General features: G+C 40.7%; 1 protein-coding gene across 3 annotated transcripts in view; it reads right to left on the bottom strand.

Moving 5' to 3' along the window:
• Window positions 1–26,257, bottom strand: part of PDE7B (phosphodiesterase 7B) — a 279,507-nt gene that overhangs the window by 54,610 nt on the left and 198,640 nt on the right. For all 3 annotated transcript variants that reach the window (XM_012722959.1, XM_004673881.2, XM_004673879.2), the window contains one exon: window positions 15,116–15,199. In XM_012722959.1, coding sequence (XP_012578413.1) covers window positions 15,116–15,199 — 84 coding nt within the window. The remainder of the gene's footprint in view (window positions 1–15,115; window positions 15,200–26,257) is intronic.

Genomic DNA, 26,257 nt, shown 5'->3' with positions numbered 1-26,257 from the left:
TATTAATTTCCAGCTAGTGGGTGTTTCTTACTTATCCAGCTATTAACGTTAGGTGAAATTCATCCATTGTATTACTCAGTAGTCATTTCCAAACAGTTGAAATAAAAACCCACTTCTTTGATTATTTTCAAGATCTCAGGTGGCATTGCAGACTTTTAGAGGATTAGCAAATGGAAATTTTAAAAATAAAAAAGTTAAACTTTTCACAAGGATTATTTTGAAGTTCCAGTTAATAATTACTGTTAAAAATAATTGACTCTGAGGCATGCTAAGATTCTGAGAAGTCATGAGTCACTGAAGAAAAATGAAGTTAGGGCCCAAATAGCTTTTCTGTTACGAATCTTGGTTTATATCGTAGGTCTTTCACAACAGGTTGTCCATGTTTGGCAATTTCCAATCAAAAGACATCCAACTCACTAGCAAATTCTGTTTTGATATATTAATCAACCCTTATCTTTTAAGCCAGTTCATCTGAGTTACTATAATCTAGTTACCTGTAAAAACAAATTTTGCATGAAGATTACCACGCTTTGGCAGGTGTATGAGAAATAATGTGGATGTTTTGGATCCTTAAAGTATAATAATTTCTATACCATGGTGGATACATGTGATAAGGAAAATACGGTAAGAGAAGAAATCCCTTTAAATGAAGGAGCTTAATTTGTCTTTTCACTCTAAGAGCTACATAATTAGAAGAGTGACTGGCACATAGCAGGTTCTCAGAAAGCAGCTCTTGGGTGACTAAATGAAGGTGTCCTGGAGGGCCCTCCCTGGTGGCGCAGCGGGTTAAAGCACAGCTCTAAGCAGCTAAAGCCACTTCCCCATGAGTTTGATCCTGCCTGTGCAGGAGATGACCCACATGGCACGGCAGACCACCCCTGACCCATCTGCTGCTCCCCTCAGCAGTGTACTTCGTAGATCTGCCTATTCTGCTCCCGACTCTGTCTGAATCCTCTCACTGCCCTTCTGGCCAGTACCCCAGTTCTGTATGAACAAATAAGTAAATCTTTAAAAAAAAAAGAAGAATGTTCTAGAAACCTGTAGTGTGTCTGCAGGCCAACCCATAGAAGATGCATCATAGACTGGGAGGCAGTGGGCTTCTTTTAGCAGGGGAGTAAAGAGGAGGGTCTCTAAGTCAACCGTGTGGCCTTGCACCTTACTGTGTCCCAAAGGGCGAGGTTGACCTCAGCAGCCTCTTACTGCCTCTCCACTTCCTGAACTTATTTTACCTCAATTCTGAGTTTCTTACTTTCAACCATGCAACTTCCTCCCTCCACTCTCCAAATGAATCAAGCATTTCTCTAGCCCTGGTATTAAAAAAGTGCATTTTAAATGCACTTTAAAATATCTGCACTTACTGTACTTAAGGTTTATATGGAGATGTTGATTTATAATGAAACTAACACAATGTTCTGTTAGTGCAATATTACTTCAATAAAATTTATAAAACACAAATAAAAAAATTAAAAAAGGAAAAACTATGTCCACTTATAAAAGTTCAATCATGTCTAAGTACAAATGTCAACATCTTCTTAAAGACCTTTTTGAGAATGCACAGTATTCTCTCAACTGAAGCTCCTTGGAACTGTCAACATTCAGATTATTTTGGTGAACAGTGTACCAGGTTTCTCATCACGTATTTTCATCTTTTAAATTCTATACCTCAAAGCCTGGGGCACAGTAGTTGCTTTGTCATTAGATTTAAGATTAACTTAAATCTAACATAGTTTTTCTTCTTTTCAAAAGGGGATTTACACCATGAATTTTGAGAAAAGGATGTTTTGGTTAGATGTGTAGCTTTTGGCCTTTGCCAAGAATTGTCTCCAAACCAGAAAATACAGCGATGTGTTAAGGCACAAAGTGAAAGAATGAGAAAAGAAAAAGAATGGAGTGGGATGGGGGAAGGAATTACCTTTCTTACAAGGCAAGGATCATAAAGCAAAAATGCTGGGTGGGAGACAAGAGGGAGATATAGGGGCTTGCAAGAATATTCTACTTGACTAGTTTCTTGACAACTCTTAGGAGAGCAAGGAGGGAACATCTAATCACTCTCTAGAAACAAACGAGCTGTAGCCAGTCATCTTCAGTGATGGGTTGCCCACTGGGGTAGTGGGATGGGTGTGCAGGGCAGAGACATCAGGAGGCAGAGGGAAAACTCGGTTTCATGGCTGACTTTCATTATAGATTATGTTACCCACAGAACACAAATAAGCATAATAAAAAGACATCTTTGACATTACTTGGCACTTGCTTTGTTTTCACTGTTGTACTGGGGGGAGTTCTGGGGGGTTCCGGGAGGGCAGGAATTGTGACAGTCTTACTTATATACTGTGAGGAAAGGAAAGCAAAGGTATAGATTTGGCTGACAAAGGTGGTCTGAGGTCAACACATTGTTGCTGGAATTTTGCCGTTGCAGTAGCCATTACTGGTATTTTTGATGCCGAGTGCTGGTGGCTGGGTGAAGCACAGAGCTCTCTGTGGACCACAAACTCATAGCTCTCAGGTTTAGAGGGCTCTCCAGTGCTCTCTCTGCTCTTGTACGTTTTCTTCCCATTTCAGAGAGAAAACGGAAGTCAATGGATGGGAAATTCTTTACCTTTCTGTGACAAAACCTATAAAAGCCTCTACTGCTACTCTTCCTTCTATGTTCTACTAGAAGAGCCGCCTGATACCTAAGGCCTGTCCTCTGCCCACCTTTTCAGCACACGTTACTCTCAGTTGTGACTTTTCTCTCCTGTATGTTCCATTGTTCTTTCTCTACTAGGTCTTTCTCACCATCATTTCAGAATGTTTCAATATCTTACAGAAAATCAAAACCAAAAGCCTTTCCTATGTTCACTTTCCAGCTAATGCTTTCTCTCTGCCACTTTATTGGCAACTATATTTTGTCTGGTGTTGTAGGGGGTGCCCTTACATACTGTTGAAGTGATAAATAAGTGAAAGAATGGAAAACTGGAGGGGTTCATAAGTGACTCTTCTGCTTACGACTCAGGCATTTTTTCCTGTTATGTATTTTACACTCTTCTCACACATATTTCTATTATGATAGAAAGAAGTAAGAACATGAATACCATAATAGAAATCAATTTTTTAATAATAATAATGAACAACTATGTACCAGAAACATTTTACAGGGGTGGAATGAGAAATGGGATAAAAATGGGGGAGGGGCAAGTGCACTGGACTGTGGTGATGGCACATGGGTGATTTGGTGATGGGAAGCCCAAGGGGATTACAACTGAGATGGAAAAAGGCACAAAATGATGTTAAAAAAAAACTATTATATTATTTTAAAAATCCATTTTTATTCAGAATTTATACTGTGATCAGCATGTACTCAGACTTTGCATACACTTACTCCCACCTCCCACCAGAGCCCTACGAGGAACCTTCTCTCCAATTCTTTCCAGTCCAGGAAACTGGGGAGCAAGAGGTGTTGGCAGTTGTAGCTGCCAGAATTGGAGCCGGTTCCAACTAGCGTCATGGGGAATCCTTGTTTTCTCTTTTCACTCATCTCAAATGGTAACTTTTTTTTTTTTATATATCTTTAAGTTTAAGTTTAAATAAGAGAGGTCTGTGGTTGAGTGGAAAGCACAACTTGAAAAGACCCGAATGAAGTCCTGGATCTTAACTCTTTCTTTACCTTGCAGTGAGAAACCTCTGGTATTTTGCGTGATGGTGGATTTCCATTTTTGCTTGTACAACTGGGCTGAAAGATATCAAGTGCCCTCATTTCAAAGGTTTGTCAAATATGAAGTGCTGTTTAAAAGTGCATGAGAACTTTGATTTCATGCTTCTTGGAATAAATTTCATTTTATAATGACAAGCCATCGTTGTGAAGGGCCCTACTAAACTTTGCTACATGCCCTATGTCATAATTTCCAGTCAGTTTTCCAAGGTGGCCCAATAAATAATCTTTTCTGGCTTATGGCTGCACTTTCATTTTCTGCATCTTCGTATTATTTCATGTAGAAAAAAAGATACAACAAAGATTCTACTTTCTGGTCAAGATTGAGTCCCTTTCTTTTTAATAATTTTTCCCCTGGTTATATGGAGGAATACATGCTTATGGAAGAACAAATAGAAAAGTAGAAAAAAGGAAATAAATCATCATCTAGGAATAATCCTTATTAAATTTTTTATATGTTTTAAAAACATAACTAAGATCTTCCTTTAAGATACACAAATTGGTATCCTGCTTCTTTTTCCTTGATGTATTATAAACATTTTGAGACACTTTCTTTCCATAATGCACAGTTTGCATGACAGGAAATAACCAACTGCCCCTTGAGAAAAATTAAAGCAACCGGTGGCAGCCTCGATCTGACTTTAATTTGTCACAATAGTGATTCCATTTCCTTCTTGTTCAGGGACTGCTGACAAGTGTCCTCAGTTGTCACCACCACACCCATCTCTTTCTTATCAACAAAAACAAGGTTGGGTGATGAAATGAACAATTTGTCATTTGGCACTTTCTGTCAGAGCAAGAGGAACACTGAAAAAAGTAGTGACAAAATGTAGTATTTAGAAGGAAAGCTGTATTTTCTCATCAAGCTATAAGCATATTTGTTCAGTGGTATGGAAGCAGTTTCATGCCAAAAAAAGTTTGAAACTATTGTTAAGAGAAAATAGCCATTATACTATAAGAAAAGTATTTCACATTACAGGACACACAAAGTATAAAGTGCATCCCTGCATTACCTTTGTATGCTAAAATTAAGACACAAGCAAAACTATCGATAGTTCATTATGATTGAGAATGTGTGCCGAGGCACATGTGTGCAATTATGGGGTCCAATTGAATTCTGCTGACAAGTTATATCTTGGGTGAATTCTTCTCTGTGAGTTTCAGTTTCTTTGTATTAGCTATTACTGCCTATTTTATAAGGAACTTATGGGAATGAAATGTGTCATTCTGCACAAAACACACACATCAATGTCCAGAACGCAGGGCTTCGTGCATACTGGCTATGACTATTATATGGTATAATATGTGTATCAGATAATTTAACAACACCAGCTGTTCTCAGATATTCATGGAGGGTCTACAGCCAGACTTTCTACATCCTGTCACCACAGGATATTCTGAAAATATGTCATCTACCCAGAGAGTCAGGTTCAATGAACTCGAATTTCCAGGGAAAGCAGCTTGGCTGGCAGTGTGGTGCAGCACGGAGGAGGGAATGCCCCTACATGCAGTCCTCTTGTGCTTGCAGGCCTTCAGGAGACCAGCAGCCTGGGGAGCCTTGCACCTGCACCTGGGAGTAGGACCCTCCATCTCCAGCTGTTTGTGGTAGCCGTTCGGTGCTGTGGCCTTGGCCAAACTTCCCTTTGAGACTTTCCTCTGTAATTGCTGCCACCCTCCTCAGGCCGGCTGAACTGCCCTCCCGTCTACAGTTACTTATAAGTAATAAACCACTCAGGTGTCCCAAGGCAATTTGGTTTGCTAGTTAGAGAGGAAACAATCTCTTGATCTTGTGTGTTAACCCTGAGTTCTCAGTTTGGAAGTACAAAGGACTTTAAGGGTGGAACTTCCTCTCCATTTTTTTTTTAAATATGAGTTTTTTAGATGGGGAATTAAGTAGGGACCAGGAAGAGGTCTTCTGGTTCATTTGAACCTTTGAGGATAGAATGGGCATGAAGGATATCACCCCTCATTTTACTTATGAGTGAAATCAGAAGAGAGAGACTGCATGTTTCTGGGTGGGAGGTTGAATTTAATGTTATTTAATAAGTCATCGTAGGGTAATTTCAGTCAAGAGAAAATTAATTTGCTCCATAGCTTACCATCTCCAGGAACCAAGGAAGCCACAACACCAGAAATACTCTGAATGGGCTTAGGTTTTACTTAAGGAAGTGCTGCGTAGAAAACTGCCATTTCTCTGTGCTGTATTCAGGCGAGTGAACAAACTGGCTGGATTCCGACACAATCACATTTGTACCAAACAGAATCCATAACAGGGGGTAGGGCTGTCTCAACGGTGGTGTCTACATCGATTCTTAAAGTTGCTGGTGAAAGTTTTTGGGCTTTTTAACCCTCTCATGCTTTGCTAAACCAAGCTTATCATCATGAGATCGACTGAATGAAGCAGTTGTTGATTTTATCATGCCTGTTCTTGCCATTGGCTATGGATGATTCTCAGTCCCAAGTTGGAGCTTGGCCTCTCTTTCCTGTGCTGCAATTCCTTCCTTCCAGTTCCTTCCTGGAGGTGGCCATGGACTCTCCTGCAAACATCCCAACTGGGCTGAGTGCATTATCTTTCCTCCCCTCACCCTCCAACTCTCCTCACTGATGACCTCCCTCATGTTGACTTTTTCAGATGTCCACACCAACCCCTGGAACTGTATATCCAGTATCATCAAGTTATATCTCCTGTCCTCCACATTTATACCTCTCCTACGTCTATCCCTTCTACCACCACCCCAGGTTGCTACCTGATTACATTTATCTTCATCGATTGAGCCTTTACCCTTTGAGTCCCTCTTACATATGGCTGTTGATTAATTGTCTCTCTAGGCACCAGGCTTTACTACTTTCTGGACCTTTTCTGCACTTGATGACCTAATATCTTCTACATGTTAGCCTAGTCTCATTTCTAGAGAATCATTAAGCAGTCAATACTACCTTATTTTCTAGAGTTCAACAGAGCCCATAAAGCTTCTTCTCCTGCTCAGGGCATGTCGCTGACTTTTGTCTTTTCTCCACTTAAAAATAGATAATTTATGCTTTTGTGTGATCCTGGTTTTAAGTGTATTAGTCTTGTCCATGTAATGAGGTTGTTAATTCTTTGAGGACTATCTCAAAGTTTCCTTTTGAGTACTCGGAATTTTCAGCCTATCCTTGTCGACTTGAAAGAACTTCTTCAGGTATCTGCATTTGCTGTCTCTGGCAGACCCAGTCCCATTGTTGCCTGAGGTGGCGCTAGCCATCTGATTTTAAAAAGCCATTTCAGTCCTGATGGCTATTGGCATGGCTCTGAACCCTTGGCCTCATGGACTGATTGGCATAGATTTCTATTTTTTGAATGAATCGATGATAACTCAGAGGAAAGCCTGGGTTCCCTGATTCAATTTTTTGTTTTTCATGAGTCAGATAAAAGATAAATCTGTTAAGTGACATCAGCCAGTTTAACAGAAAGCAATGGCTCTACAAGATAAAACAGGTTTCCCTGAGCCAGCAGTTATAGCATGATTTCTACTGATGTCTGTATTTGGTTCCTACTTGAATATCTTATCCTCTTGTTAAATTTATACTTAGTTGAATAGAGCTGTTGACAGCTCTTTCGTGGTTCCTTAGGTCTTGAAGTATAATTTAGAATGGCTTTAAAACTGGGGCTTAGCTTGCAGCCCTCCTTCACTCTCGTTGTTTTAGTAACTCTCATGCTTTAATTGCTTTACAGTCTTCCTTGATTTCTTTAAGGTGGCATTAGTTACTCCCTTCTCTACTGTCCTCAAAGTTAATCACTCTCTTCTCTGAATCTTGCATACACACACAAGCTTTTTACATTATGTATACATTATTTTACATGCATGTGTTATTAGCTGTATTATACCCCATCAAAATATATGTGCAGTGTTCCTGTAAATTCCTCAGAGGTAGGAACCATGTCTCACTCATCTTTGTGTTTCCAGCCCCTGGCACACCACTGGCCCTGGGAGTCGCTCCATTGATGGGTGTTGATGAGTAGTGACATCAGTGGAGGAGGATGTCACTCAATGGAATGAGTGACTCATTTCATAGTGAGGACACTATCAACTCTGTCTTCTGCAGTGCAGTGACATTTCAGTGACTCACCACCCTGCTGGTCCTCAACTGCACCTGAAGTGCAGGGAGACAGCTGAAGAAACCCTGAGAGCCGGTCACAGAGCATAATCCAGGTGAGCCAGAAGACTCCACAGCCTTGCCTTTCTTCTAGAGGAAGGCAAAGATTGGACTTAGAACCTGTGGGTGTTAACCTCAGCTCTCAAGAGAAGTCTGAACTGGTCCAAACCAGAGCTTCTCTTCTCTGTTTGCAGAAAGAGCACATGGCTGGGGTAGGAGCTTGGTGGGGAGGGGGTAGAATATCATGCTGTCAGCATGACTTCTTCTAAATCACCCTGTAACATTTTTTAAAAGGGTGCTTTTATTTTATTTCCTTTTTCAATTTTGAGTTGAGAAATATTTGGCATATAATATTGCATAACTTTAAGGCACACAGATCATTGGCTACATCTCTATAGGGCAATATGATTTTATGACTTTTGCCACTGTTACCTAACACCTCTATCATGCCACATAATTATCATTTCCTTTTTGGGTTGAGAACGCTTGAGATTTAGTCTCTTGGCAACTTTGAAGTTTATAATATAGTTTGTTGACTATAATCACTGTGCCACCAGAACTTAATTATTTACTAGTTGCAAATTTGAACCCTTAAACATTTTATCTTCTAAATTTTAGTAGAGATTCTTTATATTTTATGTGTTTCTCATAGGCAACATCAAAAGTTATCATCAAGAATATTTCAGAATGGATGTCACTACCTGCTAGAAAACAGAGTTTATAAGTGAACTCCCCTCTATCTTTAAAGGAGATGCCACTTAGCACCAGATGATTTGGAAAATGCTGGATGACTCTTCGGGGTGAGTCCTAGGTCACAGTCTTTTTTTTTTAAGATTTATTTACTTATGCATATAGAACAGGGTTACAGGCCAGAGATGCAGGGGGTGAGAGGATTCACCAGAGACAGAGTGGGGAGCAGAACAGGCAGACTGATGAAATACACTGCTGGGGGGAGCAGCAGGTGAGACAGGAGAGGTCTGCTATGCCATGTGGGTCACCTCCCTGGTTGGGGATCAAACTTGCACTGAAGTGGCTGTTGTTTATTTCTTAGTGCTGTGTTTTAACCCATTAAGCCAGCAGGGAAGACCCTTAGTTCATGTCTTTTCATAAATATATATTATATGTCAAAGAAAGAATTTCTTTAGGGTAGAGTATATTTAAGATAGCAACTTTTTTTTTTTTTAAGATTTATTTATTTATTCATACAGAACTGGGGTACAGGCCAGAGATGTGGAGGGTGAGAGGATTCACCAGAAACAGAGTGGGGAGCAGAACAGGCAGATCCACGAAGTACACTGCTGAGGGGAGCAGCGGGCCGGCAGGAGAGGTCTGCCTTGCCATGTGGATCTCCTCTGGGGCAGGCAGGTATTGAACTCATGCAGAAGTGGCTTAAGCTTCTTAGTGCAGTGCTTTAACCTGCTGCGCCACCAGGGAGGGCCTAAGATAGCAACTTTTATAAAAGCATTTGAGCCTCTGGGTCACTTCCTCATAATAAGGTTAAAGAATATCTATGTTTATGGAGCTTCCCTACGACCCAGCAATCCCACTCCTAGGTATCTATCCAAAAGACACAAAAACACTGATTGAAAAAGATACCTGCACCCCCATGTTTATTGCTGCTTTATTCACAATTGGAAAAACATGGAAGCAGCCCAAATGCCCAAAAGTAGATGACTGGATTAGAAAGATGTGGTACATATATACAATGGAATATTACTCAGCAACCAAAAAAGAGAAACACATATCTTTTGCAGCAACTTGGATGGAGCTGGAAAAGATCATGCTTAGTGAGATAAGCCAGAAAGAGGAAAGAAAAATACCGGATGGTTTCACTCATAGCAGGAGTATAATGGACCAGGCGAGAAAATAACAAAAATAATGAACAACCATATACCAGAGACATTCTGTGGGGGCGGAGTGGGGAATGGGATCAAAAACGGGGGTGGGGGGGAGGAAGGGAGGGAAATGCACGGGACTATGGTGGTGGCACAGGGGTGATTTGGTGATGGGAAACCCGCGGGGATTACAATCGAGATGGAAAAAAAAAATTTGCAAAATGATGTAAAAATAAACTTTGTAATAAAAAAAATCTATGTTTTTATGTAATAGTTATATTTTGGAAATAATAAGCAAAGGACAATACTTTTGTAGCTCATGCTTGTGCTAATAAATAAAGATGGAGAGGCAGTTCTGGGGGAGGAATAGAGCTTTGAAGATCAAGTTATGCAAATTAATAGACAGGAAAAGCCAAATAACCAATTAACCTAGTAGAGCAAAACCCACAGGCTGATGGGAGCTCCAGGGTCTCTGTGGTGGCTGATATTTGGTGCCCTTAACTCTCCAGTCGAAACTGTTGCACTCCCTCAAGCTAAACAATTGCTGGGAACCTTAGCTTTATACGTCATTTTCTCTGTGTGCCTATGTAGAAACAGCGTTGAGTTGCTCTTGTTGCCACGGGAACACCTCCACCTCCTCATTATCCACAGAGGCTACAGATTATATTAACCAGGAGGCAGAGGTATAGAAAGGATGGGGTAGTCACCTACTCTGCAGAAAATTGCAATTGTTCTGTGAGTCTCACCTCTGTAGCTATACATCTCTCTGAACACTGCTTCCTACTTCTCTTTTCTTTTGCCTCCATCCCCTCAATAGCATTAATAAAAGAAAAAATTTACAATCCTATTCTTCCTGCCCTCTTTCAGTTCTGTTGCAGACATGACGTAGAACATAACCACCAGCCTCTTCCCTCACTCTGTTCTGCCCTCCCATACCTACGTGTAAAGATGACTTTCATCCTTCAAGGTCTGTGATTCCCCATGTGCAACATACTGGTGTTTGTTGTTACTTATCCAGATAAGCTTCTAGAAATTTATATAGATGCCTCATTTCTAAATGATATAAACCATCAGGGAATGAACCTGATTGTAGCAAGTAACTTCATCTTATATGATTCTCAATAGATAAGATGGGAGGAGGATCTCTTACGAGGACAGTTTTCTGACCTATTCCTTGACATGCAGGTGACAGCGGAGCGATGTTGTTTGAACATTACTCTGTTGTGATATAATTTATTGTCCAAGCTAGGAAACTCTGGTAGCGAACGATGGTGCTGTAGATCAATACGCTTGACAACAGGTGCAAATTAGGACTATGCCAAGCAAACCAATATTGTCACCTAGTATGTAAATATGGGCAGTGTACAGGCATGGTAGTACCTCAAAAAATGCAGGGGAAGGGAGAGCATCTGTGCAATTAAAATTTACTATTGCGGAATTTAAAATCGGATCAGCCAGAGAAGCTCCATTTTTGCTTATCCTTCTGTTTCATGTAAACTTAGTCCATGTGAGTCCAGTCTTAAAAGTAAAGTAGTGGTTGCCCCTCCCTGGTGGCGCAGCGGGTTAAAGCACAGCACTGAGAAGCTAAAGCCACTTCCGCATGAGTTCGATTCCCGCCTGCCCCGGGAGGTGACCACATGGTGTGGCAGACCTCTCCTGACCCGCCTGCTGTTCTCCTCAGCAATGCACTTCGTCGATCTGCCTGTTCTGTTCCCCACTCTGTCTCTGGTGAAGCCTCTCACCGCCCCTGAGCCTCTGGCCTGTACGCCAGTTCTCTATGCACAAATAAATAAATCTTTAAAAAAATAAAAAAGTAAAGTGGTGGCAGTAACAACTGAAAACAAGCAAATCACAAAGGAAAGGAAAAGAGACTGGATTGAAGGTACCTGGGAGATGTCATAGAGCCCTCTTGACTCTATTAAAAACTCATGTAGGGGTTAGTTGCTTTTCTTGGGAAAGGGCCAGAGAGTAGAACGTTTGCCTTTGTGAGGCATATAGTCTCTGTGGCCAGTACTCCACCACTGCAGTGGAAGGGGCACTCGTGGAACATGCGTGGAATGGGCGTGGCTGTGAGGTCAGGTGGGGACACAGATTGGGCACATTAGCTGCCTTCCTTCCCCCTGCTCTTTTTTTTTTTTTTAAAGATTTTATTTATTTATTCATATAGAACTGGGGTACAGGCCAGAGATGCAGAGGGTGAGAGGCTTCACCAGAGACAGAGAGGGGAGCAGAACAGGCAGATCAACGAAGTACACTGCTGAGGGGAGCAGCGGGCGGGTCAGGAGAGGTCTGCCACGCCATGTGGTCACCTCCAGGGCAGGCGGGAATCGAACTCGTGCGGAAGTGGCTTAAGCTTTATAGTGCAGTGCTTTAACCCGCTGCGCCACCAGGGAGGGCCTTTAGCTACCTGTTTTAATATCTAGAACTTTGGAGAGTTCTCTTAGATAATAATTTTGATGTCTCCAGTCTTGTTGTGACTGGTTGGGGTTATGGCTGATGGGGCCAGTGGAGAAGAGAGGGTCTCACTTTTTCATGCATGTTTTTGATGTGCATGTCCCAGTCCTTGAAGGTCTATGGACAGGAGGGTGGAGAGGGCAGACAGCTGGGGATACCCTGGACAGGAGAGGCCCCAGGGTTCATTTTAGAAGGAGGGCTGCTGGGCTGTAGACACAGGGAATGGAACTAAAGGTCATTCAGTTTTTTCTATAATTTTTTTTTAAAAGTCATAGTTTAGTTTCTAATTAGATTTGGGAGAGAGAGCTGAACTGCAAGTACCTGAGGGAAATAAAGTCTTGGGTCTGTGCCTCTACTTGGAAAAATTTGACTCGAAAATAAGGTAAAAGATATTAAAATCACTTTGATCTAGTTTGGTGCTTATCATGGAGAATTGGATAAAAGTTGTAGAAGAAGGTTCCAAAATGTTCCTTAGGAGTTTATTTTAAAATTTTTATAGAGTTACATTTAAAATGTTTCCCTTTAGGCTGAAAGCACATAACCTAACAATGCAGGCAAATGGCAGCAAATGTGTAAATGAGATAAAGATAATTAAAAAAATTGTATACAAAGGAGTAGGAGGAACCATACCAGTTACAGCTCACGATGTGACGGATATAACATGATGTCCACACACCTTTGTGCAGTCTGGTGACAAGATGCCTTTACTGCAGACTAAGAGTGTGCTGAGCAATCCCAGGGCAGCACTGGTATTTAGTTTCAGTTAACTAACAAGGCACAGGGAGGCATTAAACAATAGCACAGGTAGCACCACAAACAAGGAAAAGGCTCAGAAGACAACAGTTCCATCTGAGCTGTTCAGAAAAACATAGGGGATGACTGACACAGTAATTTGATAAAAATGTCAAAGCTAATTAGTAAGTGAACAATCATTATTGGGACATCAGTAGCTATGAACAGAATATCCGTTATGATCTTCCAGTTTATTTAGGGAGGTGTTTTATTTATCCAGAGGAAAAACTTGGGCCAACTGATGAAGCAAGACACAACACAAATGAATATTCCCTTGCAGGTGTGACTGATAAAGACATGAAAGTCCCAGATTGGGATGCTGAGCAGAGAAGAACACAGCCTGCATGGCCAACACTGTCACTCACTCAGCAGGTAGAGGGTCGTGAGTAATGGACAGGTGCAAAGGAGACAGGGGGCAGAAAACACCCCCAGCCAGGAAAAGGAGGCTGGGTTTGAACCTGGTGCTAGAAAGCCCCTGGAGGTCCTAGAATGAAGAGGTGACAGACAGACATCTGTAGATGATCTGTCAGGTACTAAACAAAATTACAGCAAATATTATCTGCGTGGAGTTTCTGTTTAATGTTTTATATATTTTTCCAGATTTTTAAACTTACTAAATTAAAATAAACATGTCATAAGAAACATTCAAGTGTCACAGACGCCTATGATGTGGATGATTAAATATCCCATAATTTCTCCTGCAAAGATAATGACCACTAGCAATTAATGTTGCTAATTAACACTATGATAAATGAAAGAAAGTAGTATCATTAGGAACCTGGGAATTATAAAGAGAATTATCTACCATTTTCCTACTCATGCCTTGTATTAGAAATGCGATATACTCTCGTCATTTGAAAGAGGCTTTTTGGTTATTTCTCCCCCTGACATTCAGTGTGAGGTGCCATTGGAAAGTCTTTTCTTTATGAGACAGAAAAGTGAATCCCTTGCTCTTCCCCATCCTGGTGGAGCCTTGCAACTAGAAATCCATATAGTCTAGAGATAGTCAAGAGTAACTTCCCTGGGCAGCTGAAAAAAGCCTGCCTCAGGTATCTGCAGTGACCCTGTCAGAGCCCCCTCAGGCTATATTCAGCACTGTACTGCTCTGTGAGTGGCCGAGCTGCCGTCCAGAAAGCATTTTGGGCAGTCAGGGTGGGAGAGGTATCCCTAGTATGGAAAGAGTTATTCCACGTCTTTTTGTCCCTGAAAAAGCTGAGGAAACAGATACTTAACATTGATAGGGGAGGTTAACAAGCCAGGAGAAATACAAACATGTCCCTCTCCTACTGGCCTTCTGAGGATCTAAGGATCAGAAATAGCAAGCTCTAATTTCTCCTTATAATTTTCAGAGGTTGAAGTAAATTAAATTACCTCTTTAGCTGAACTTGTTTATGCCAAAGGAAAGTAATACTCTGTGGGTGCAACCCAGCACTTTGAAATTTATAGATGGAGAGTGATAGGAGAACCAAACACTGAAAACCTTGGAGCAAATTTTGAAATTTATCCTTTTTCTCCCCTGTTCCTCCTAGTACAAAGTGAAGGATGGCTTTGACAGTTGAAAGATAGGAAAGCTGAAGGGTGGCTCATCAGTGCCTTGAATTTCCAAAGAAAGTTGAGATTAACAGAATTAGGCATCAGAGGTTGAGCAAAGCTTTGAATAAGGGGCAGTACATGCAAGAGAAAAGTAGAAATAAACCAATTTCCTTGATAGTTACAATGGAAGAAGTGACTAGTGTAGATTCAAAGGACTTGGCTATGGGAAGAGTTTTACCAGTGTTGCTAGAGAGGACCTTATGGATTTAGATGAGACAAAGGTATGAGAACTAGATAGCAGCGAATTTACTAAGGGAAACCATTGACAAGGTATCCCTATGGGGTTTTCAAAAGAAAAGAGAATCTCAGCCTGTCCAGTCCTTGGAGTGAGAAAAGAGTATCTTCGTTGTCTAGGACTTTATGGTTTTTAAGATTTACATATTTCAAGCCAGCATCATCTCCTTCCTCTTCACTAAAGCTCTGAGAGGTAGGGTAGAGTCAAGATTCCTTCACTAGGGAGTGCAGAAGCCTAAAGACAAAGGGTTAGGTTCCAGTTGGGAGGGGAGAGGAAAAGGAAGGAAGGCAGACTTTGAGGGTTTTGAAGTTCTGAGGGAAGTGAGAATTTTTTTCATTTTGAAAGAAAACGTTTGTTCCTTTCCAGGTACACTTGATTACTCACTGTTAAGTAGGCGGAAGTCAATGAATGGGTAGGAGCCGCGGCGTTCAGCAGGAACCCCTGTCTGACCCCTTAGTCGTACATCTCCTAGAAAACAGCAAATCCAAACAAGTGTTTGAAAACATTGCTAAGTGTATTCGCTTTTCCTCTGTAAATCTTCTTAACCACTTATGTCACTGGAATGTCAGGAGAAAAAGGGTTTCCATTCACTTAGCTCAAGAGAGCGCTATGTGAGAAAGGATCTGTAATGAATGTGGCGTGTACGAACTTGGAAATACTCGAACAAATGAAATAGCCCCTTCATATTCGTCTGCAAAATGAGCCCATGAAAATTTTAGTAATTTGAAAGTTTCCATAGTCTTTTTATGCTTTCCCAGGGCCAATTAGAAGCAACTTGCTTCAAATGAAGCAACTTAATGTGGAAGGACAAATGGTGTGCTAAGATGTTCACTTTCATTCTTGGTGGAATTTTTCATCAACCACAGTGTTATTTTTCTTGGTTGCAGTACAACCGATTCTTGATTGGTTTCCATCTTCCTTGTGGTCAGGTTATAACACTGGTCTGCTCCCAAATCTGCTCAGATGACTGTGAGCCTCATTCTGGGTACTCGACACTCAGCGTCCTAGAGCCATGATGGTCTGTAGACTTTCTAATGCTTATTTGTAGGCTTCATTTAATGTCTGTGTTTACTCTCCTTTCTGGCATATATCTTGGCTTCCCAATCAAGAGAGGTAATAAAATAAAGTGGAAAGAGCATGGACTTTAGCATAAAGTAGACCTTGGATAAACCTGCCTCACTTCAAATCTAAAATAACATTCTTGCTGTCTGGCTGTAAGTGCTGGTTTGACTTCCTTCTACACTTCTGCAAAACAGGGGTCATGGGTATTAAGTGTTTTCCATTTCTCCATCCTGCTCTGTGTGTTGTCTGATACTTGGCCAACTCTAAGTGAATATCCTCTGTTGACAAGAACTGACATAAAGACCAAATCTGTCAATTATAGGTATAATGTGGATTCAGAGGAAAGGTAACAATTCACGACACCTGATATATTTCTGGAAGGATTGAATCAGGGAAGGCTTCAATTCTAGAAATAATATGTCTGTTCCCATAAAACATGATTTCCCAGAAATAAGGTGGCAATGGGACATCAGCCTATGAGGGGAGAGGAAGAAGTGATTCCTTTTCTCCCTTCCTACCTGCTGGAATTCTCCAGGGTCAGGGTGAGATCCTCCCCAGCTGCAACAGTGTTGACAGTGTTTAAAATATCCCTCACAAATGGGACTTGAGTGTACTTGGGCTTATAATCTGCCAGCAGGGAGCCCTTAGGCTAGTTTTGCTTTGGATTTTTCATTGGGTGCATATTTAATATTTAGTGTACCCTGATATAGTACCCACCATAATGGTATAGAATAATTTTACAATTTATGAAATATAATGAAGTGGGAGGAAGAGAAAAAGAGAAGTACATTTAAAAATATGAATATAACTTGACATCAAAAAAGGGAATGCTGTTAGCATTTGATAAACTGAAGGAGAGTGAATAGTTAGATTAAGTCACTGGGAAGAATGGAAGGGTTTTTCTCTCTTCTGTTGTGTTTAATACCCTATGCTTATAATGTTCACAGAAATCACAAAACACTTCAGCAAAAACCCTCATTTCTCATGAATGTCTCAGACCTACAGTCTGCTTTCAAGGGTCAGTCCTAGTTTGTCTTGTGTGGTCCTTTTTTTTGTTCCTTTAGAGTCTATATGTAAGTAAAATAATCTGTTATTTATTTCTCTCCTTCTGGCTCACTTTGCTTAGAATAATCCCTTCCAGTTCCATCCACGTTTCCACAAATGGCATGACTTTATCTTTTTGATTGCTGAGTAGTGTTCCATTGGCCATATGTACTATATCTTCTTGTTTCACTATTCTGTTTTGGGCACTCATATCTTGGCTATTGTAAATAGTGCTGCTATAAACAGGAGTACAATTTTCCTTCTCACAATTTTCTTGTTAGGAGAGTCACTATTCTTGCTTTTCAGGGAGGAAAGTAGAGTTTAATAGAAGAAAGGACTGCTATTCACTTTCTTAGGCACCAGATTAGGACTCAGGCCTCTCTCTCTCTCTCTTTTTAAGATTTATTTATTTATGAATACAGAACTGGGGTACAGGCCAGAGGTGCAGGGATGGTGAGAGGATTCACCAGAGACAGAGTGGGGAGCAGAACAGGCAGATTAATGAAGTACACTGCTGAGGGGAGAAGCGGGCAGGTCAAGAGAGGTCTACCTCGCCATGTGGGTCACTTCTGGGTTGGGGAAATCGAACTCATGATGAAGTGGCTTTACTATCTTAGTGCTGTGCTTTAACCTGCTGCGTCACCAGGGAGGGCCCAGAACTCAGGTCTGTTTAAGACCCTCTTGTAGATAAGCTATTGACTTAAGTTGACTGCCTGAGTCTATGGTGTTCAAACTTATAGTTATCAGGGCTAGTTCTTAAATGTAGCCTGTTAAACTCAGGGGCAGAGTTCTCTCCTCATTTGGTTTTTAGCCTAAGAAGTGTGCACATCTTTCTTTCTAAGTGAAAAAAACAAAACAAAACAAAAACAAAAACACAAACCCCACATGACAGAAATTGTACTTTTAGAAGCCATTTAGAAAATACAGCATGCTAAAATAATATAACAAATCCGGGCCCTCCCTGGTGGTGCAGCGGGTTAAAGCACTGCACTAAGAAGCTAAAGCCACTTCCGCATGAGTTCGATCACTGCCTGCCCCGGAGGTGACACATGGCGAGGCAGACCTCTCCTGACCCACCCGCTGCTCCCCTTAGCAGTGTACTTCGTCTATCTGCCTGTTCTGCTCCCCACTCTGTCTCTGGTGAATCCTCTCACCCTCCGCATCTCTGGCCTGTATCCCAGTTCTGTATGAATAAATAAATCTTAAAAAAAATAATATAACAAATCCAGTGCTGTTCTAAATGAATTTATATTTTATACTTGGTGGTAAGATAGATATATCCTTGGAAATCTATGATAGTTAAAACTGCATTCATTTGGTCTACAAAAACTATAGAATGGGCCCTCCCTGGTGGTGCAGCAGGCTAAAGCACAGCACTAAAAAGCTAAAGCCACTTCAGTAAGAGTTCAATCCCCTGCCCGGGAGGTGATCCACATGGCAAGGCAGACCTCTCCTGACCCGCCTGTTGCTCCCCTCAGCAGTGTACTTCCTTAGTCTGCCTGGTCTGCTCCACACTCTGTCTCTGGTGAATCCACCACTTCTGCACCTCTGGCTTGTACCCCAGTTCTCTATGCAAAAGTAAATAAATCTTTAAAAAAAAAAAGCTGTAGATTTCTGGATTTGTTGATCTGTTGTCTCATCCCCTTGGGCTTCTGCTGGGGTTTCAAGCTCACCAAATGAAAATCACTTCTCCATCAGTATTTCTGCCTCAGTATTACCAAAGAATTCCTTTTGACTTTGTAGTTCTGAGGCCAACCTGTCCCCACAATACTTCTGTATAATATCAATATAGGTATTTTAAAGCCTCCACCAGAATTTGTTCTGTTTTTCCACCTGACCGTCTAAGGCAAAGAGACCCATCAATATGAGAATACAGGTTTAGAGAAAATGGGAGGTGACTGGACCCACTGGCATGATGGGTTGAGAGGTGGCGATGCTGACTGAGGGGACTCCTGTTTCTGAAAGCATCAGCATTTCTCCCCCTGAGTGGGAATAGCCACATTCATAACTATTCTGAGTCCCAGTTTTCTAATATTTAAATTATTTAGCACAATTATAATAGTTTTGCTTACCTCACAGTTCATTGTGAGGAAATGATAAAGTATCAGATGATACCATGATGATTCTATTCATTGAATGTTTACAGCATGCTGAGCATTTTACATGCATTATCTCATATCATCTACCTGACCGTTCAATGAAATATTGTCATTATTAGACCATTTTACAGATGAGGGAAGCTGAAGTCAATGGACACTGTATGATTTGTATAAGTTCCTAGTTCTGCTAAGTGTAGTACCGTACTTAAACTCAGAACTGCAGAGACCACTTTCCTACCTTGTCAGGATAAAGCAACTGTATAAACAGTTAAATAGTAACTGTTTATTACCCAATGTATGCTATCATTACAATTTGCAATAAACCAAATAAACCAAATTCATCATGATTTCCAGAAATTGACTACTAGGAGAATCTACTCTCTTGAAGAATTTGAGATTCAGTTAGATGGGTGTTGTTTACCCCAGCAGCAGTCCAGGACAACTGGGCTGTCCTAGTGGGAAAGTCAGATCCCATTCCTCATCAACAAGGTATCTATTATTTCTACATAAGAAAATGAGATGCAACTATTAGAAATATTATTGGGCAGAACTAAAATTACCAGGCAACTAATTTACTCAAGCTCTTAATTAAGTAGAATTTTTATGATGCAATCCCACTTTTAGGAAAACAAGACAAATGCCAATGAAGTAAGTTGATAGCAAAGATACCTAAACAAACAAAATACATCAAGGCAATAACAATGACAACAAATTACAAAACTCAAACTTGAATGTTTCTGTTTTAATGCTTATCCTGTCTGTCCTTACCAAAGAGTCTTGGTCATGGATTACTTATAAAGCTAATGATGCCCTTTAAATGGAGTGAAAAATTATTTTAAAAAAGGATCCAGAATCCAGACATGTTAAAAGAACACTAGTAAGGCAGGAGGCAGGACAATGGTCAGTGAGCTCCCAATGCAGGTAGAAATCGTTCCGTGTGTAAAGTTAAATACAAACAAACCAGACAAATAGAAGCAAGCTAAATATTTTGTATCTTGAGTCTTGTATTTATTTGAAATGCTAATGTGGTTAAAGTAAATATTTTAAATATATATTTGTAAAGTAGAAAATTGTCACAAGTTCTCCCTGCTTTCACCCCTTCTGAGGTACTGAGCTCCAGGAAGAGAGAAATAATTCAGCAACAACGGTCCCCTGGGGAGCCGTGGCCACTGGGCTGATGTCCACAGACCAGAACGAGTGGCATCTGCTGAACTGCTTTTACTGGCCTGTGGCCCTGGGCAATCATTTATTTACCTAAGGCCTTATATCCAAGCTAAACAATTATTTTGACTATTCATTAGACCCTTGTTTAACTTAAGCAACTATTTTTCTGGCAAAAGAAAGGTGCTGTGGAAGCAGGGTAGGAAGCGTTGACAGCTCCGAGTCGTGTCCTCAGTCTGTTCTTATTGTGTTCCAAAATGAAACAAACAGCAGGGGAATTCATATTTTGAAAGGACTGTTTCTCTTTTGCCCCTTCAAGCTGAAAACAAGATGTCGACCTCGTGTATTGAAGAATCCAAAGACAGCTCAGAGAGCTGAGCCGAGCAGTTCCAGGAGCCAAAACCTGGAGACAGTCACCCTCTCTCCCAGGGGACATGGCTCTGGGGTGGACCTTTTGCTCACTTGGCCTCTTGGGCTGTCTCTGTTTAATAAAAACTTGTGCGAGGGAGCAGACGTTATGTGGCCTCTTATGTAACTGGCAATGAGGGTGGAGACTCTGACAGCGATGACAACTTACAGTGGCTGACACACGGGCCGCATGACGAGGGCCAGACTCTGGCCGCAGAGTCGTGGTGTCAAGGTCATCTCAGGGTGGGAAAGGAGTAGGCAAGGGACAGGGACATCGCTACTGTGCTCCTGTTGCAGCTGAGATGCATGAAGGAGATACATAGCTGCAGGGAACTCAAGGGTTCATAGCAGGGCCTTCCCAGGTAATAGTGAGGTAGCCCAGATATGGTGGAGAGAAGGGTTGCTCATGAAAGGTTTTTCTTTGACCTTACTTTTTGGTGACTAATTCATGTCATTGTGGCATATTTGCAAAATGAAGGCAGAGAGAACTCAGATCCTTGAATTTCAGACAGGAATTTTTTTTAGCTACTCTCAGCTGTCATCTTCAAATATTTCAGACAATTATTCCCAATTAGTAAAGTGAATTATTTCTCCTCAGATGTTTATCTAGCCAAACAAACAGGGGGAAGGTTGTGTAATTTAATCACTGCATAGATTTATGGGGTAGTACAGCCAGCCAGTGTAGATTACTCAGGCAGAGACAGATGGCTGTTCTGACTGCTATGAGCTTCTGTGAGATCCAAGATGGTGGATTGGACCCAGATTTCCCCTTATGGAGATTCAATCTTCTGCTTGACTTTTGTGGATGAGGTTGGGCTTCAGTCTGGTCATAAGGACTCTGCATTAAACTGGTTGAGTAGGATTCTTCCTACCCACCAATCTGTTGATATAAACTGTATTTTGCTGAGAGCCTTGTAGGAAAGAGAAAAAGTAGGACTGAGTTGTCCAGAGACCAAATTTTTGGCAGAAGGAACAAAATAAAGTTTTCCTTCTCTATCAAAAAATTTCTTTCTTCTCTTCTTGCTAACCTTGATTTTTGTATCAAAATCAGAGAAAAGGGAAATTTCATTTGTTAGAGACCCCAAACAATATTGTACCTTGAACTTGGATTTGTTAAATACTCTGTGATAAACATGCACTTTAGGACTTGAATGCTGCAAAAAGGATTTATAAACAGTGGTGCATTATTTTCTAAAGCAGGTAAGTTAGATTTTAACTTAGACTAGATAGTCTTCTATTTGATGGCTTTACAAAGGGAAAATAAAAAAGGTTCAATTGCTAGGAACACAGGAGTCTAATAAAAAAAAGATATTGAACAAGAAGCAGCAGGAATGCCTAAAGAGAATTCCAAGAAACTTTAAAAGAACTTAAAGGGACACAAAGAACAGGTCTTACTAAGATTGAGAAGAATGGTAACAATTTGAAGACTCAGTTTAGGGAATAGGTGAACTGGATTTGCCTTAAGTAAGGAAAAGATTAGCATAAACTTGTGTATGACTTGTTTATTTCTGGGATAACACTTTTTTTTTTAAATTTTAAGCAATTTGTACTGTTGTCTTTATTATTTTTTAACAAAAGTTTATTTTTACATCATTTTGTACATTTTTTTTCCATCTCAATTGTAATCCCCGTGGGTTTCCCATCACCAAGTCACCTGTGTGCCATCACCATAATCCCGTGCATTTCTCTCCCCACATCCCCGTTTTTGATCCCATTCCCCACTCCACCCGCACAAAATGTCTCTGGTATATGGCTGTTCATTATTTTTGTTATTTTTTCGCCTGGTCCATTATACTCCTGCTATGCGCGAACCATCCAGTATTTTTCTTTCTCTTTCTGGCTTATCTCACTAAGCATGATCTTTTCCAGCTCCATCCAAGTTGCTGCAAAAGACATGTGTTTCTCTTTTTTGGTTGCTGAGTAATATTCCATTGTATATATGTACCACATCTTTTTAATCCAGTCATGGGATAACACTTTTAATCTCTAGAATATCACCAAGGCAAAGCTTGTTGTTTTTTAAAAATGCAACACACACACTGCATGTCATAGACACTAAAAATAAAAAAGTAGTTACGGTTCTTACTGTTCTTATTTGGTCACTGTTGTGTCATAAACCCCCCCCCCCCTTTACTCTAAGCCACCACTGCACAGGGCCGGTGTCTTCATTCTACCCAGCAGTGACTGTTCGATCACCTATGAGGTTGTTATTGGTTTCCTTCTTCTCCCTGGGGTTGTGTTTCTATTCTCTCTTTTCTGGGTGAGTCATCCTTAATAAAGTAACACCAAAGTTATGTCCTGAGGAAAGCCAAATGTTTGTGCTATAAGTTCAGTATAACAGGGCAACTGTGGAGCATGACAGGGGATCCCAGGAGCCGCTAAGGGTGCAGGTTAGAGAACAGAGAATCTAGATTCCACTGGAGATGGTATTTTATTGGGGACTTTTGGATAACTTACAATTTTTGGGCAATTGGGTCAGCAAAGGGGCCAATTCAAGGGCAGTTTGATTAATTCAACTCATTCCAATGACTGCTCATTCAAATCCTTGTACTCCTTTGTAAAGTAGGTGCCGAGGGCGCTACCTCGTGGCACAGTGGGTGAGGACGCAGCACTGCAAGCTGGCTGCAGCCTCTTCAATGTGAGCTCGATCCTGATCCCCAGCCGGAGGTGACCCACATGGCCCTGCAGACCTCTTCTGTCTGGCCCGCTGTCCCCTCAGCAGTGTACTTTGTCGATCTGCCTGTTCTGCTCCCCACTCTGACTCTGGTGAATCCTCTCACTCTCCCCCACCCCTGCACCTCTGTCTTGTACCCCAGTTCTGTATGCATAGATAAATAAATAAATCTTAAAAAAAAAGGTGTGGAAAAGGGAAATGCAATGGTCTGTTAAGATGTCATCTTGGTACCTAGGTATTTAGTAATCAAGGAAAGAATCAGAAAAATAAATAAATGTGGTAAAAGTCAGGAGGAGGCTCTCTTTTATTAATATTGAGATTATTTGGGTTTGGATCCCTCTCTCACATGTGTTGGTAGGCTTTATGACTTTATATGGACAAATAACTCAGAAACATCTGGATCTAAAGTGCTTCCTAGCAATTCTATAAACTATTTCAGTTAGTAGAATGAATGAGAATCACTTAATGTTTAATTTTTAAATTTAATACAATTCTTACATTTGAAAGGACTTCACATTTTAGAACTAAGTTTGAAGGTGTGCTTTAGATTCCCATGCCAGCTTTTTAGTAAACAAATTTCTCTAAGAACAAGGAAACGATTTAAAATAACAATGGTATTTTCAGAAACCATTTTTTAAATTTTATTTTTAGGAAGAGTTGTCCTTTGTATCTGATGAGTCTGTAATCTCTTTATGATTTTATATACATATACACACACATATTTACATATATGTATATATTAGAATATATATTATTTTCTATGCATATATTTACATATATATGTATATATATGCATATATAAGGAGAGAAAGAGGAGGGGAGGAGGAGGAGCAGAAGAGAGAAGAAGATACAAAGAAAATGAACTTGGGGAGGAACTGAATACTGGGACTGAGGGAGGGAGAGGTAGGCATCAAGGGGAGTTCCTAGATTTCTGTCTTATATACCTGGATGTTTGGCTGTGTTAATCATAGACAAAGGGAACTGTCAAACAAGAGTTAGTGTCCTTCATTTGATAAATGGTATGCAATGTATACCGTTGACATTTACGATATGTGACATTTTGGGCAAACAACACAGTGCTGAACTTTGGGGACCATTTTGGCCTCGCAGAGTTTACAGTCTGCTGGAAGGAACAGGGCAGAACAATCATATGCTTAAATGTAAAGTTGCAGTTTTAAACAGTGCAACAAAAGAGATATATTATGTTAAGAATGTTTCAAGGACTTCACCTTGCTAGGAGGGTTGCTGGGAGCTTCCCTGAAGAGGCGACATTTGATCAGAGATCTGGAGAATGAACAGTTGATAATTTAAGGTGATTTTCCAGAAAGTCTTGATTTATGCCTGTTGTTTGGCCTGAAGTAATTAGTAACAGGGCCTCTTCTCACACTCAAAAGCACTCTGGCTGCATCCTCTCTGACATGTTCACCCTGAGTGCAGCGATCCAGGCAGACAGGAGTTCACAGGAAAACGGCTCTGCTCAGGTAGCATAATGATACCAAGAACATGGTAGTAAAGAGGATGAAGCATGGTGGTGAGGAATGGGATTGCAGCTCTGTCAGGGTTTTATTGGACAGACTGAGGAATTTGATTTTATTCTAAAATTAAATAGCCAGGGGCAATTATTAAGGTAAAGATGGTGTTATCAGATTTGCATACTGAAAACAACTTTGATTGTAGCATGGTGAATGGATTAGAGGGAGAAAGAATGAGCAGGAGGTCATTGTAATGGTTCAAATAATAAAAGATGGTGGGAGTAGGGCGTTGGTGTTGGTACAGAGAACAATAGATTTTTAGAGATATTGAGCAGGCAGAACTGACACATGGTAAGGAATTGCATGGAAATATTAAGCATAATTCCTAGATTTCTGACTGGCATGACTAGATGATTGGTTGGCTAATCATAAAAAAGAGAATTCTAGGCCCTCCCTGGTGGTGCAGAGGGTTAAAGCACAGCACTAAGAAGCTTAAGCCACTTCCGCATGCGTTCCATCCCCGCCTGCCCCGGAGGTGACCACGTGGCATGGCAGACCTCTCCTGACCCGCCCGCTGCTCCCCTCAGCAGTGTACTTTGTCGATCTGCCTGTTCTGTACCCCACTCTGTTCCTGGTAAATCCTCTCACCCTCCACATCTCTGGCCTGTACTCCAGTTCTGCATGAATAAATAAATAAATCTTTAAAAAAAAAAAAGAAGAAGAATTCTAGAAAGAAAATTATGAGGGTGGTTCAGGGTGTGTGAACCTATGCCCTCCACTTTGGTCATAGTAAGTTTGTGTTAGCTAAGATTTCACAGTAGAAATGTCGAGTAGGTGGTTAGGCCTAAAGGTCTGAGGCCCAGAGATGGAGTTATAAATACATAAATTAAATGAAACTACAGGGATGTGCAAAGTGGCTTAGGAAATCAATGAGAAGTATTGTCCAGTCTCAAGCAGCTTCACATTATGTCTTGCTGGAGGAGTCTAGAAAGAAGGGGCAGTCATGGAGGTAGGAGAGATCCAGAAGCTCATTTGTCATGGAGTGCAATTCAAGAGGGAGGGAAAGTTTTCAGATAGCTCTTGCTGGAGGAGTAAGTGAAATGATGATTGAAAAGATGGGTTTAGCTGAATGAGAAAGAGCAGCAGAGATCTTTGCTATTGTGTGAATTGGGGAATTGGGAAGGTTTTAATAAGGAGCTATATTTAAATGTATCTTAAACGGTAAGTAAAATTTTAAAACAGAGCACTTTTAGTGTTAACTTGCAATTGATTCAGCTATGATCATTGTAATAAACAGATGGGATATTTAGAACGCTAATAATTCTTAAGAGTGGTCTTAATAAGACATGTTTTGAAAAATGCACATAGTATAAAACAGTCTTGGATATGAAATTCAGGTAAACTTTTGCAAATGTAGAGAAACCCTGCTTAATCACTACCTATACTTGAATATATTTCAAGAAAAAAAAAAGGCTAATGGAAAACACTGACCCCAAAAATGTATTTGTTGAGAAGGAAAGGGTAGACACATCAGTCAGAACAAATATGATTAATAAGATAAAATTATCCGACCAAGTCTGAATATTGCTGAATAATTTCTTTTCTT

Source organism: Condylura cristata, unplaced genomic scaffold (assembly GCF_000260355.1).
Source record: "Condylura cristata isolate star-nosed mole 26May11 unplaced genomic scaffold, ConCri1.0 scaffold00001, whole genome shotgun sequence".
Taxonomy (NCBI): Eukaryota; Metazoa; Chordata; class Mammalia; order Eulipotyphla; family Talpidae; genus Condylura; species Condylura cristata.
Note: the sequence above shows the minus strand (reverse complement) of the source record. Positions and strands in the feature narration are given on the sequence as shown.